This window comes from Cucurbita moschata, unplaced genomic scaffold (assembly GCF_002738365.1).
Source record: "Cucurbita moschata cultivar Rifu unplaced genomic scaffold, Cmos_1.0 Cmo_Scf00005, whole genome shotgun sequence".
Lineage (NCBI taxonomy): Eukaryota > Viridiplantae > Streptophyta > Magnoliopsida > Cucurbitales > Cucurbitaceae > Cucurbita > Cucurbita moschata.
This window is the reverse complement of record NW_019268521.1, coordinates 1,515,376-1,529,407: the sequence shown is the minus strand read 5'-3', so window position 1 is coordinate 1,529,407 and position 14,032 is coordinate 1,515,376. Positions and strand designations below refer to the sequence as shown.

Here is a 14,032-nt window from a genome sequence, read left to right as displayed (position 1 = left end):
GGGGGGGGGGGGGGGGGAGCAGATCGCTTGTATCGATATGTCGATTCTACTAGCTTAGACGCCTCCGTATAGAGGTCATATGTTGATTAGAAAGGTATTGTATTTTTTTGGTATTGAGATAAATTTATGCTTAACTGGTTTTTTTTGATGATTTTGTTACTATCCTGTGTGTGTATCAACAAGAAGTTATTGGAAAACTGGAAATAATTTGGTTTTAAGTGAGAAAAGTTGAATACTTCTATTGACTGATGAACTCTGGTGGTTGCCTCCCTTGTGGATTTCTGGAGTGTCATTGAAGCTATAGGGCAGCTATCGCTTTCATCTTTCATTTGCCTTTCCTGCATTTTTCTTTTGAGATATAGGTCGGCTTCGTGCATCTCGATGTTTGTCGGGGGTGCTCCTGAAGGTATGCTCTTCCGGTGGATTGTTCTCTTCTCTATCTTTTCTATCAGTGTCAGAAAATCTGCATCTTCGATCTCTCTTTGCAATGCAATATATTTGTCTCTTTCTCTTGGCATCTGTCTTTTAAGTCATTAATTTCATATCGAGAAGTGGTGTTCACTATTAAGCCTACGCCCATTCCTTTCAAGCTTGATTCCGTCGTTAGACTCGTTATGTTGTTCGACTGAACTCGTTGGCCCTGCGCTTTATTCGGTCAAAACCTGGTTCGATAACTTTCTCTCATAGATTGCCTGCGCTTTATTCTGTTAAAATCTGGTTCGATAACCTTCTCTCATAGATTGCCTTCACCAAGTCACCGCCAACGATTCATACTCTTGTATGCCTTTTGCAATTTTGTAAGATACAGTGCTGTTGAAATATTTGTATATAATATATTGATTTGTAATTTATTAGTGACCAAATTACTTTTTGTATATAATATATGTTGGGCTTTTTGGCTTTGAACTTGACCATTGAACTTGACCGTTGTGACGATATTTAAAATATTTTTAAGGTTGCCACGGTATGCATGACTAAAACAATTAGAAAACAATCATTTTAAACCTTTCGTAAAAGGTATTATGAGTTTAACATTCATAATAAATATTTTAAAATAATGTTGTCATTAAAATAAAGAGGTAATTGATAGTGAATTAAATGAAATAAAATAAATCATGTTCTACTAAAAAGATAGGATTGCAATTATCTTAACTTAGGTTCCATGAGGTATTTTATGTATGATCGAATGTTTTCAACCGTATGATCTCATGACCTTGACATGCTCATGACAAGTCTTAATGGGACTTAAGCTCCATTCATAATTTTCGTCCATCTTTGTGGCTTTGTTGAACGTTAGATAAGGTTCGTCCATTTTCGTCCACACATGCCTCCCGTGTGTGCATGTTCGATTGTCTGTAGTTCTAGCCAAGTTGCCTAAGTCTTTTGGCTTTGATCTTGTCTTACTTTAGGCCAAGATTTCTTGTAATCATCGTTGCATCTTATCGTTATCTAGCTTCCCGTTCGAACAATTTGTGCATTATGATATTGTCCCATATTTCAGGACAGTTCGACCATCTTGGCTTGTTTAAACATATCGATCGGAAGTGACTCACATGTCATTCATATCGTCGGGACATCCCAATCATCCATCTATGTGGGTTCTATTGAGGCATTGGACCATCTCGTGTCCTTGCTTAATCATTTAAAAAATTTGTTTTGGCTAGCGAGTGCATAATCCAACCTCTGACACATGGGTTGAGGCGCAATGTTGACAAACACGTTCCATTCGAATCTCATATCGAAATATCGACTTCTGAGGTTATGGTTTGGGCCTACCTAGCCATCTCTAAGTTTGTCTTCGACACTCGTGTTGCCTCGTTCACTCCATCCTTTCATATGCTTCAACTTAACTTGAATGCATACTTTTGGTGTGTTGGATGATGCACCATCCCCCTCAGTCACATTGTGACACTTATCTATCTTGACCCTCACATGGGAGGAGGATCATCTCATCCGACCACTTGATGGTTGCACACGACTCGAGTATTTTGAGAAATACTTAATAAACAATCCATTGTTGGGGTCAAAAAATGCAATGTGATAGGGTGGGACCTATCATTTTAAAAACATACGGACATGACCTTAGGCTTTACTTTCCCGTCCAGGTAGGGTTGGATGTGTAACTTCACTACACACAACCCATGCAAGTGCACATAGTCCCACCAGACAAGCTCATATACGCGTCCCTAAGCCTAGCTCGTTAGACTATCACTCACTAACGATCTACCAGACACCACAAATGAAAATGTCCCGCATAACATCATGACGAACACAAATGTCATAAGATGCACATTCGTATTAATAATAACGAAAAAGTATCATCATACATATGACACACAAAAATGTGCAAGGTCCTCGTAACTTAAAATTATTATACATAATTTCTGTCCAATCTTTCGTATATAGCATAACTTACATGACATGATATATGGAAGTTTATGCATCATCGGTTATCAACATCACAAACATTAATCTACAAACATTACATAACACGACATAACATAGTATGACTTAACACAACAGATCGAACGACCATTGTTACAGTGAACTTATTTTTGAAAATTTTAAGGTATTTTTGAAATTCGTTAAAAGTTTAAAGGAATTTTTGAGAGAGTTAGGATGAGAAAGTTGCTGTGAAGGCGACAGCATAAAAAAAGATAGCAAACGACAATAACTAACACAGTTATAACCCCCAAAAGGCCGATTCTCTCTGAGTTCTCTCCCTCTCCTTTTCTCTCCCTCTGTTATTGCCTTTCTCCTCTTCATCGGACGCCATTTCTGTGTCACTTCCACCTCCCCTGCCAATGGAGCTCGTCCCTTACTCCGACCCATCTTCCAATTCCAATCCCAATTCCAATTCCAATCCCAATTCCAATTCCTCCAGCCCTCCATGGCAGGACATGTTCAGATCCGCCTCCGTTCGAAAACCAAGCCCCGACCCTCAAAACCACCACCACCACCACCACCAACAATCATCCAAACTCCCGTCGCAATCCGATTCCGATTCCGATTCCTCCTTTTCCGGCGATCCTCAGGTCCGTCTCGCCCTTTACATCGCCATGGCTCACGCCGGCCTCGCCTTCACCATTCTCACTCTCTACGCCGTCGGTCGTCTCCTCGAAGCCTATCTCCGTCCCCTTCAATGGGCCGTCCTCTGTTCTATCCCTCTTCGCGGCGTTCAACAAACCCTTGAAGGTTTCTGGTCCGAACCCCTTAAATTAGGCCTCACCGAAACCATTCTCGCCATCCCGGTTGCTGTTTTTCAGGTTTTTGTTGGAACCCTTGTTCAATTTCGTGAAGTTTGTGTTCGTGTTGTTCTTAGGAGGAAGAAACCAGGGCATATTAGACGGAAACAGAGCGTGTTTTCTAAGTTATTGCGATGGCTTGTTTCGTTTTGGATTTTTATACTTGCATATGAGAATTTTGGCGTTGTTGGGTCTGTTTCGCTTCTTGGATTAGGGTTCTTGTTTAGTTCCAAATCTGTGGATTCTACTATGTATAATGTTTCTTCATTTCGTAGCCTGAGCTTTCGTCGTACTGCTGTTAGTTCATTTTTCACTACAGGGGTTTTGAAACGATTGAAAACCATTGTTGCTATTGGGTTAATTGTTGCTATGATTCTTGCGTTCTTGGCTGGTTTGGTGTTTTTCTCTTACAAAATTGGAGTTGAAGGGAAAGATGCTATGATTTCATTGAAAATACATGTAGAACAAAGCAACTATGCTGAGAGAATTGGGGTTAAGAAATGGATGGAAGACAATGATATGGCTGGGATGATTGATAGCTACACCTCCAAATTTTATGATGCAATGTTGGAACAGATAGATAGCTTGGCTATGCAGTATAATATCACTGAGTTTGTCACTGGGATTAAGCATTTGGCTTTATCATCATCTCGTGCTAACTCTTCGGGGCCTTCGACGTCTCTAATGACTCCATCGCCGTACACGCACAAGCTTATGAGCTTGAGAAACCGGATTAGTAACAAGGAATGGGGTCAGATTTATACCGAGCTTGATGCAATTATTAGGGAGTTGATAATCACTAGGGAGGATTTACTCGAGAAAGCGAAAGAATTAGCCGTTCAAGGGATGGATATTTCGCAACGAGTCTTCGCTAGTAGTGTGTCGGTACTAGGAGGCAGTGCTAAGCTTATGCTTTCCATTGGTAGTTCTATCATTTCAGGAGCAGCTGAGATTTTTAACTTTGTTTCTCATTCAATGGTGTTCTTTTGGGTTCTTTATTATCTTATTACTTCTGAATCTGGTGGTGTGACTGAACAAGTTATATATATGCTTCCGATTGAAGAATCGGCTCGAATTCGATGCGTTGAAGTTCTTGATAATGCGATCTCGGGTGTTCTTTTGGCTACAGCACAGATTGCTATCTATCAAGGATGTCTTACATGGCTGTTGCTTAGACTATTTGAAATACATTTCTTGTATGTGTCTACTGTTCTTGCATTTCTCAGTCCTCTTTTCCCAATCTTTCCATATTGGTTTGCAACAATTCCAGCAGCCTTGCAACTGTTGCTGGAAGGTAGATATGTTGTGGCTCTCTGTTTGTCTATTATTCATCTCGCGCTTATGGATTACGGCGTCTCGGAAATCCAAGAGGGCACGCCCGGTCACAGTGAATACCTTATGGGACTTAGCATCATTGGTGGGATGACTTTGTTTTCATCTGCATTGGAGGTACCCTTTCTTTTCCTTTCTCGACTTTATGTTGCATTTTCACGTGTTTCTGCTTAGGGAAATCGAGTGTGATCATTTTAGTTTCTAAATGTGAGATCCTACATCGGTTGGAGAGGGGAACGAAACATTCTTTATATGGGTGTGGAAACCTCTTCTTAGCAGATGTGTTTTAAATTAAAAACCTTGAGTGGAAGCTCGAAAAGGAAGTCCAAAGAGGATAATATCTGCTAGCGGTGGGCTTGGGCTGTTACAAATGATAGCAGAGCTAGACACTAGGCGGTGTGCTAGTGAAGACGACGAGCCCTGAAGAGGGTGGTCACAAGGCGGTGTGTTGGCAAGGACGCTGGGCCCTGAAAGGGGTGGATTGGGGGTCCCACATTGATTGGAGAAGGGAACGAGTGCTAGCGAGGACGCTGGGCTCCGAAGGGGTGGATTGTGAGATCCCACATTGGTTGGAGAGGGGAACGAAGTAGTCTTTATAAGGGTGTGGAAGCCTCTCCCTAGCAGACGCATTTTAAAAACCTTGAGGGGAAGCCCGAAGAGGACAATATCTGCTAGCGGTGGGCTTGGGCTGTTACAATTGGTATTAGAATGAGACATCGGGCAGTGTGCCATCAAGGATGTTGGGCTCTGAAGGGGGTGAATTGGGGATCCCACATCGATTGGACAGGGGAATGAGTGCTAGCCAGGACGTTGGGCCTCGAAGGGGGATGAATTGTAAGATCCCACGTCAGTTGGAGAGGGGAACAAAGCATTCTTTATAAGGGTGTGGAAACCTCTCCCTAGCAGACGTGTTTTAAAAACCTTGAGGAAATCTCGAAAAGGAAAACCCAAAGAGAACAATATCTGCTAGCATTGATTTGGCTAATTAGAAGATTTTCTCGTAATCCTTTAGCTTCAGGTTCCCTCAAACTCCGGGGTGTTCTTTCTCCCTCCGTTGTTATTTCACTTATCAATGAAGCTCTCATTTCTCCCTAAAAAAAAAAAAAAAAAAAACGACGAAAAGATCATAAGTCGAAGTTATTCTCACAGGGTGCGATTATGGGACCGTTGATTACGACGGTCGTGATAGCTCTGAAGGATTTGTACGTGGAATTTGTTCTTGGTGAAAATAAGGGAAAGGAGAAGGAGAAAGAAAAGGATAAGTTAAAGCGCAGCTAGACACAGCAGTTACTTTTGTTTGTAAATTATGGTTGCTGCAAACTCTATCCGTCTTTACAAGCCATTCCTACAGCTGCAGAGTTTACCTATTACATCGTATGAAATTTGTAAGTTATGTTTATTCATTACACTGGTTTTGTGGTATCTCTCTTTCTGTCTCCATTTTCCCACTGTAAAATCATTTTGTTTTTGAGAGATATATATATATATATATATATATGAAGTCATATAACAATATTACTTTCCGAGAGCTTCTTACTGTATTCACGATGCTGGTCGGGTCGGTAAGTACTTGTCGTCTTTCTTTGTTATACGTATTCTTTTTCCAGAGCTTTTCTCTGTATTCATGATGCTGATTTGGTCGGTAAGTACTCATCGTATTTCCTTTTTATACATATTACTGTATTCATGATGCTGGTCAGGTCGGTAAGTGCTCGTCGTCTTTCCTTATTATACGTAGTCCTTTTCGAGAGCTTTTCTTTGTATTCATGATGCTGATCAGATCGGTAAGTACTCATTGTCTTTCCTTGTTATACGTATTACTGTATCCATGATGCTGGTTGGGTCGGTAAGTACTCGTCGTCTTTCCTTATTATACGTATTACTTCTCGAGAGCTTCTCACTGTATTCATGATGATGGTCGGGTCAGTAAGTACTCATCGTCTTTCTTTGTTATATGTATTACTGTATTCATGATGCTGGTTAGGTCGGTAAGTACTCGTCGTCTTTCCTTATTATACGTAGTCCTTTTCGAGAGCTTTTCTTTGTATTCATGATGCTGATCAGGTCGGTAAGTACTCATTGTCTTTCCTTGTTATACGTATTACTGTATCCATGATGCTGGTTGGGTCGGTAAGTACTCGTCGTCTTTCCTTATTATACGTATTACTTCTCGAGAGCTTCTCACTGTATTCATGATGATGGTCGGGTCAGTAAGTACTCATCGTCTTTCTTTGTTATATGTATTACTGTATTCATGATGCTGGTTAGGTCGGTAAGTACTCGTCGTTTTTCATTATTATACGTATTCCTTTTCGAGAGCTTTTCTTTGTATTCATGATGCTGATCAGGTCGGTAAGTACTCATTGTCTTTCCTTGTACGTATTACTATATTCATGATGCTGGTCAGATCGGTAAGTACTCGTCGTCTTTCCTTATTATATGTAGTCCTTTTCGAGAGCTTTTATCTATATTCATGATGCTGATCAGGTCAGTAAGTACTCATCGTCATTCCTTGTTATACGCATATTATTGTATTCATGATGCTGGTCAAGTCGGTAAGTACTCATTGTCTTTCCTTGTTATGTGTATTATTTTTCGAGAGCTTCTCACTGTATTCATGTTGTTGGGTCGGGTTGGTAAATACTCATTGTCTTTCCTTATTATACGCAATACTTTTCGAGAGTTTCTCATTGTATTCATGATGATGGTCGGGTCGGTAAGTACTCGTCGTCTTTCCTTGTTATGCGTATTACTTTTCGAGCTTCTCACTATATTCATGATACTGGTCGGGATGATAATGTCTTTGAAAATTTGAAAAAAAAGTACGAAAGGTGGATTAACTCAATTGACTTTAGATTGAAGAAGACAAAGATGTGTTAAATCATTTGACCACTTTTAATAAATATTAAATTCGGACAATTTAATAATTTATTAAAATATTTAATAATTAAATTTAAACTACTAAAATAAAAATTTAACTTTTAAAATAATATATCGAATTATCATATGGCTAGGATAGGATCTAGAAACTTTTCCAATTTTACCCTTTGACCAATACGCCACGTGGCAAACAAACAATCAACTGCTCGAGTGTAGGCTTACGTCATAACTGTTATTTTCATGTAGGTTTCAGAATTTGATGAGTTGGCTGCTGGTTCTTTGCCACGTGTACATGGAAATTTGTCGCAACTCATTCGGGATATGATAGTGATTTCACACATATTTACTGATTTGACATTATAGTATATATATATATATATAATATATAATTATTTAAAAGTATAAGAAATAGAAATTGTTAAAAAATAAAAAAATTTAACGAAAAATAAAATTCATGAAAAATACATGTATCGGGGGTGTTCATATGATCTAATAATTCGAACGACTTGGACTAACCACTAACCAACCTAAATTATACGGGTGGGTTAGATTTTTAAAATTATTATGAAAATTAAGACAATTTGACTTTTATTACCGATGTTGTAGTGTTGTGATTTGAGAATATTTAATATTTGTATTTTGTTCGATTATAGTTATTAATGTGACATATCTTGTGGATAAATATAAAATTTTAAATTAATTAAAAAAAACAAACACAGAAACCGAATCGAACCCAACATACTAAAAATAGAGAGTTAAGTTGGGTTGTGAACGGTTTCTTTAGATAGTCAACCAAACCAACACTAAATTTTGAATTCTCTAACTTAATCCAATCGAGTAGTTACTCGAACAACACAAAAACCGAACCCAAGCCAACATACTAAAAATAGAGGGTTAAGTTGGGTTGTGAACGGTTTCGTCACATAGCCAACCTGACCAACACTAAATTTTGAATTCTCTAACCCAATTCAATTGGGTCTACGAGCATTCTTGCATACACAATTGACCAGGTTTGACCGTTTAAATAAAAGAGAGAAAAAAAAAAAATCAAAGCTTAAAGAAAACACAAAATACACACTATCTTGATTGCTCTATCTCTCTCAATTATGAAGCAATAAGCAAATTATCCCCAAAAAAAATACAAAAAATGGGTCTTTCTCAGCCCCATGTCCCTGATGTTGATGTCTTCTAATAGATTGAATAACAATCAGGGGAAGAACAAATGAAGAACAATTCGTTGTGTTCTTGATTGTTAGGGATTGCGTTTTGGATTAGCCCTCCACGTTGAAATCAAATGGGGGCGGCCCACTTGGAGCTTCCCCTCTGTTCATCAATGGCGTGTGCCCAATCGCCATTCCTTCTCTTTGTTTTAAATATCCATCTCTGAGGGCCACTCCGCCCGACACCCCCTCCCTTCAATCTTGCTAGTTGGATTTGGTGGCCAACCATTCACCCTCTTGAAAAGCACTTCCGAAAACCCATGTGGGGTTTTGTTTTGAAGATAAACGGTTGATTTTGATCATCTCTTCTTCTCTATTTTGAGCTTTTTGTTTATGTTTTTGAAGTTAGGCCAACGATTTTGGCGTGTTTCTGAACTGTTTGATTATTGATTTCACTTGTAATCAAAGTTAGGAAATCTTCTTGGGTTTTTCTCGTAGATTTCTTGAATTTCTGGTGACCCTCTGCGACCCACTTCACCTTCCTGTTTTCTTCTTTTCCAACCATTTTTGTTGCTCTTTTTGCTTCTATATACGCTTTGCTTCCAATTCTTTGTTGGTTATGAGATGCCCTTCAAAGGGTTCTTACTGAATTGGCAGTTTTGGGTGCCCGTCAGGTGTTTGATGTTTTGCCTCAATGAATACTTGAAGTTTTGATATGAGAATTTCATGAGTTTGAATTGTTTGCTTTGTTCCAAAGTGGATTCCGTTTCTCTTTCAATCATTAGGAGCAAAACTTGTGTGATTTTGGTCGTCTTTGTGCTAGAACTGGCCCTTCAGTCTTAGTTATCCTTTCATGAGAACTATTCCCTGTTCTTCTTTGTTCATGTTTCCAAAACTTTCCATGTTCGTGTAGTTTGTTGTCTTGTTCTTGATAAGGAGCCTGGTTGATTCTAGTTTGAAAGGGTTGTTTTGCAATGATTCATTCTGGTTTCTTCCTTTCGGGTCCATCGCTTAATTCTGATGCTACTACGTCTTTCATATCGATTCCGGTGTCTGGAGGCGATGGCGCTACGGTGTTGGATGCCATCCCCCCTTCTTTCTGGGTTAGAACAGCCATGAAAGTATCTAGAGCCAGATGGTTCATTTTCTTGAGAAGAGTTTTCCACTATCAAAACGGATCGAGATCTGATCTCGGGCCAAATCCTTTCGATTCGTGTTCGTGGATGGTGATGGAACTTGTAGCCCTGTTATTTCAGCTAATCATCTCAGTGATTACTCTTGCCATTTCACAGACTGAGAGGCCAGTTTGGCCTATGAGATTGTGGATAGGTGGTTATGATCTTGGCTGTGTTCTTAGCTTATTGGTTCTCTATGGCCGCCATCGGTATCATTATCGAATCCAGGGAGATGGGAACAGTCTTTCGGATATCGAACACGAACAGCAGAGGAGTAATGAATCATCAAGGTAATCACCATCAACAGGCTAATGTCCTCTTAATTGATTTTGAGCTGGAACCATAGCCATGAAATGTACTTTATTACCTCTAATCTGACTACTTTTATTGAACATAATTCAGGTACTTGCAGTTGATGAACAAATGTCGCACGTCTCTTGATCTTTTCTTCGCGATATGGTTCGTAATGGGCAATCTTTGGGTCCTCGATTCTCGCTTCGCCTCGTTCGAAAGAGCTCCCAAGCTACATCTACTATGCAGCTTCCTGCTAGTTTGGAATGTCATCTGCTACTCTTTCCCATTCATTCTGTTTCTGCTGCTTTGTTGCTGTGTGCCATTGATTAGTAGCCTTATAGGATATAACATTAACATGGGATCAACCGAAAAAGGAGCGTTGGACGATCAAATCTCCCAGCTACCTTACTGGAGATACCGAGCAGTCCACACCGACATCAACCCCGAAAGTCGACCCGATAACAGCAATACAGGACTTCCAAAAGACGACCCAGTAAGTAATCTTTCTTTTCCTGGTATAGGGAGTACTACAGAAGGAAACTCGAAAAGAACCGTTTCGTTACGAGCGATCGGGAACTAAAATACTTCCGTTTGCCTTCGATTTTTCAGGAATGTTGCATTTGCCTTGCAAAGTACATAGACAAGGAAGAAGTGAGACAGTTGCCTTGTTCCCATGTGTTTCATCTCAAGTGTGTAGATAAGTGGCTTGCTATTGCATCTTCATGCCCTCTCTGTAAGCAACAACTTCAGAGATAAGATAGCCAAGAAAGCAGCCGTTGATGAAATTCGGGGGAAAAACGGAACCGGTCACTAGTCACTACACTGGGGGCGAGACATGACCACGACGGAAGATTCGAGTACCGTTGAAAAGACCAAAAGAATGGAGGGAATGACTGCCTGTAAAAATGGACAGGCTAATACGAGCCGACTAGAAGAAGCAAGTCTTAGATTACCGAATCTTGGACACAGTCTTCTTAGAGAGAGCCCCGTTTAGATTAGAGTCTCACATGGTTAGGTTACTTGAGTGAGTTCTAGTGCTCACCAGTTACCTAAATATACTGAAATACTGAATGGATACATATAGCAAGAAATTGATGCCTTATCTGTAGATATTATGAGAACTATAGTATTTGTCTAATGAATACAAACCAAGTGTGCTTTTTCCCACTTCATGCCTCAGAACTTGTTTGTTACACGTATGAACCGTCTCCTCGTCCCCGACTCCGTCCCCATCCCTGACATGTTTAGCTGTGTAAAGTTTGTTTGGAAAGAACCTGTTGGAAAACGAAGAAAACTCAAAGAAACGAGTATTGTGAGATCCCACGTCGGTTGGAGAGGAGAATGAAGGATTCCTTATAAGGGTGTAGAAACCTCTCCCTAATAGACGTTTTAAAACTGTGAGGTTGACTGCGATATGTAACGGGCCAAAGCGGACAATATCCACTAGCGGTGGGCTTGAGTTGTTACAAATGGTATCAGAGTCAAACACCGAGTAGTGTGCTAGTGAGGACGCTGACCCCTATAGTGAGTGACCCACATCAGTTGGAGAGGAGAACGAAGCATTCCGGTGTACTAGTGAGGATGTTGACCCCTGTGGGGGGTGACCCATATCAGTTGGAGAGGAGAACGAAGCATTCCAGTGTGCTAGTGAGGATGCTGACCCCTATGGGGGGTGACTCATATCAGTTGGAGAGGAGAACGAAGCATTCCGGTGTGCTAGTGAGGATGCTGACCCTTATAGGGTGACCCACATCAGTTGGAGACGAGAATGAAACATTCCTTATAAGGGTATGGAAACCTCTCCCTAGCAGACGTGTTCTAAAACCGTGAGGTTGATAGCAATACATAACAGACAATTTTTGCTAGCGGTAGACTTGAGTTGTTACAAGTATGAAGGTTCCCTTACTCCCGCTCTCCTTTGATTAAAGATTCTAGTTTCCCACTCGTACTCGGTTTCATAAAGACCTTTCTAAGGGTGATTTCGTGGCACCAAAACTCATTCTCGACTACGAGAAGTTCTTTCCCTTAGTCTCAAACTTAGTACCTGAATACCAAAATTTAACGACTTCAACACTACTTTATTGATATTAAGTTCAGTAATTAAACAATTATACAAAGAATATTATCGAACGTGTTCATATGAATCATATTTATTTTCTCGAGATAACTTCGAGCATTCAACTAATTAAAACATCAAATGAACGTTGTTATACGAAAACGATATCTTACCTTGTGAGTAGCCACCCTCTCCTTCTCTCCTACCTTCAAAACATAGATTTATCAACTAAGTTAAATAGGCAAGCAGTCAATATCAAGAACACATTTTTTTATTATTATTATTAAATTTTAATTTAAAAAATGGATTTTCGTAGAAGAAAATGATTTCCGACCATTCAAATAATTGTATTTAAATTCGTAATAATTACAATATTTAATCTACCGACTTATAATTATGAGTTGTTGAAAACATTTTTTTAATTAAAAAAAGTCTGAAATTAGGTATAATTTCATAAATTAAAAGCTAAGTTAGATCAATTAGCATACTTTATAAACAAATAATATATATATATATATATATATATATATATATATATATATATATATATATATATATATATTTATATAAACAAACCTAGAGTGGATTGTGACACCATGTTAGATAAACTCGTCTCTCCACAACAGTAAACCTATGATCATTCCTTAAACTAGCCGACGTGGGACTTTCATCCAACACCTCCCCTCGAACAAAGTACGTCTCTCCTAAATCGAGGCTCGACTCCTTTTTCTTTGGTATGACATTGTCCACTTTGAGCATAAGCTCTCTCATGGTAAACCCATGATCATTTTCCTAAATTAGCCGACCCCTTAATTGAGGCTCGACTCCTTTTTCTTTTAAAGTCTTTTGTTCGACATTTGGGGATGGCTAAGTATAGGGCATGACTCTGATACCATGTTAGATAAACACAACTCTCCACAATGGTATACTATTATCCACTCTTGACAATAAGCTCTCATGGCTTTGCTGTGGGCTTTCCCAAAAGGTCTCATACCAATAGAGATAGTATCATTTGATTATAAACCCACGATCATTCCCTAACTTAGTCAATGTGGGACTTTCATTCAACACACCACGTGTTTCTAATACGAATTCGTGCTTGTCTACTAGTATGACTTGAGGAGAAGATAGGGCAGCTCAACTCCCCGAAGGATGAACCACTAGGAAGTATATTTAAGTCAAAATTCTCTTCAAGGTCTCACACAACTTATTTGACTAACCGGGTGACCTACCCTTCTTTTTTCTTGGCTATAACCCCAAAGAATTGGGATATATATCTATACACACAAACGTGTGTATATATATATATATATATATATATATATATATATATATATATATATATATATATATATATATTTTTTTTTTTTTAATTTAGCGTTGAAAAAAATATATTTTAAATTAAAGAATAGTAATAAATTTTGAATAAAGAAAAGCGGTTGAGAAAGATGGAGGAATTGGGGTTTTGACAGTTGAACGAAACGGTCGATTGTTGGGGGTTTGCTTGCTTTGTTAACAAAAAGCTGCAACAAAGTTTGGCCAATCCAATCCAATCCAATCCAATCCAATCCAATCCTATCCTATCCTTGACGCCACCATTCTCAAACCTCCGATTCATTCCCTTTCAATCGAAGTTACCCACTTCCCCTTCGTTTTCTCTTCTTGATCCTCAGTCCCCATCTCATTTCACCTTCCTCTCCTTTTTTCAACCATTTCCGACAGCTCCCCTTCGCCTATTTCCTTCTATTTACACTTCCATGTCCCCTTTTCCCTCTTTCTTTCCTCTTTTCCCCAATGCCTTTGACCCTTATCCAATTTACCCATTAAAACCCAACTGGGTCTTCCTCGTCGGTGGGTCTCTGTGTTTTTTTTTTTTTTTTTTTTTTTTTT

General features: G+C 39.2%; 3 protein-coding genes across 3 annotated transcripts in view; all 3 read left to right on the top strand.

Annotated features, from left to right (window-relative positions):
* The first annotated feature begins 2,699 nt into the window (after positions 1-2,699).
* LOC111442792 lies at positions 2,700-6,036 on the top strand. Its single transcript, XM_023080316.1, has 2 exons — positions 2,700-4,694; positions 5,727-6,036. Exons 1-2 carry the CDS (start codon positions 2,805-2,807, stop codon positions 5,853-5,855), a joined length of 2,019 nt encoding a protein of 672 aa, XP_022936084.1. The 5' UTR covers positions 2,700-2,804; the 3' UTR covers positions 5,856-6,036.
* Positions 6,037-8,527: 2,491 nt separating this feature from the next.
* Positions 8,528-11,256, top strand: LOC111442796 (E3 ubiquitin-protein ligase At1g63170-like). The gene is made up of 3 exons (XM_023080322.1): positions 8,528-10,082; positions 10,195-10,579; positions 10,696-11,256. Exons 1-3 carry the CDS (start codon positions 9,592-9,594, stop codon positions 10,840-10,842), a joined length of 1,023 nt encoding a protein of 340 aa, XP_022936090.1. The 5' UTR covers positions 8,528-9,591; the 3' UTR covers positions 10,843-11,256.
* A 2,374-nt stretch (positions 11,257-13,630) lies between these two features.
* LOC111442797 (E3 ubiquitin-protein ligase At4g11680-like) overlaps positions 13,631-14,032 on the top strand; it is a 3,095-nt gene continuing 2,693 nt past the window's right edge. Inside the window, exon 1 of the mRNA XM_023080324.1 lies at positions 13,631-13,993. The gene's annotated coding sequence lies outside the window, so the exon portion shown is untranslated. The remainder of the gene's footprint in view (positions 13,994-14,032) is intronic.

What these genes read in the sequence shown, in the direction of transcription:
- LOC111442792 (XM_023080316.1), top strand. Translation starts at nt 2,805, where the DNA reads ATGGAGCTCGTCCCTTACTCCGACCCATCTTCCAATTCCAATCCCAAT. An exon ending in TGTTTTCATCTGCATTGGAG is followed by an intron (nt 4,695 to 5,726) that starts GTACCCTTTCTT and finishes TTATTCTCACAG; the next exon opens with GGTGCGATTATGGGACCGTT.
- LOC111442796 (XM_023080322.1), top strand. Translation starts at nt 9,592, where the DNA reads ATGATTCATTCTGGTTTCTTCCTTTCGGGTCCATCGCTTAATTCTGAT. An exon ending in AGGAGTAATGAATCATCAAG is followed by an intron (nt 10,083 to 10,194) that starts GTAATCACCATC and finishes AACATAATTCAG; the next exon opens with GTACTTGCAGTTGATGAACA. An exon ending in GACTTCCAAAAGACGACCCA is followed by an intron (nt 10,580 to 10,695) that starts GTAAGTAATCTT and finishes TCGATTTTTCAG; the next exon opens with GAATGTTGCATTTGCCTTGC.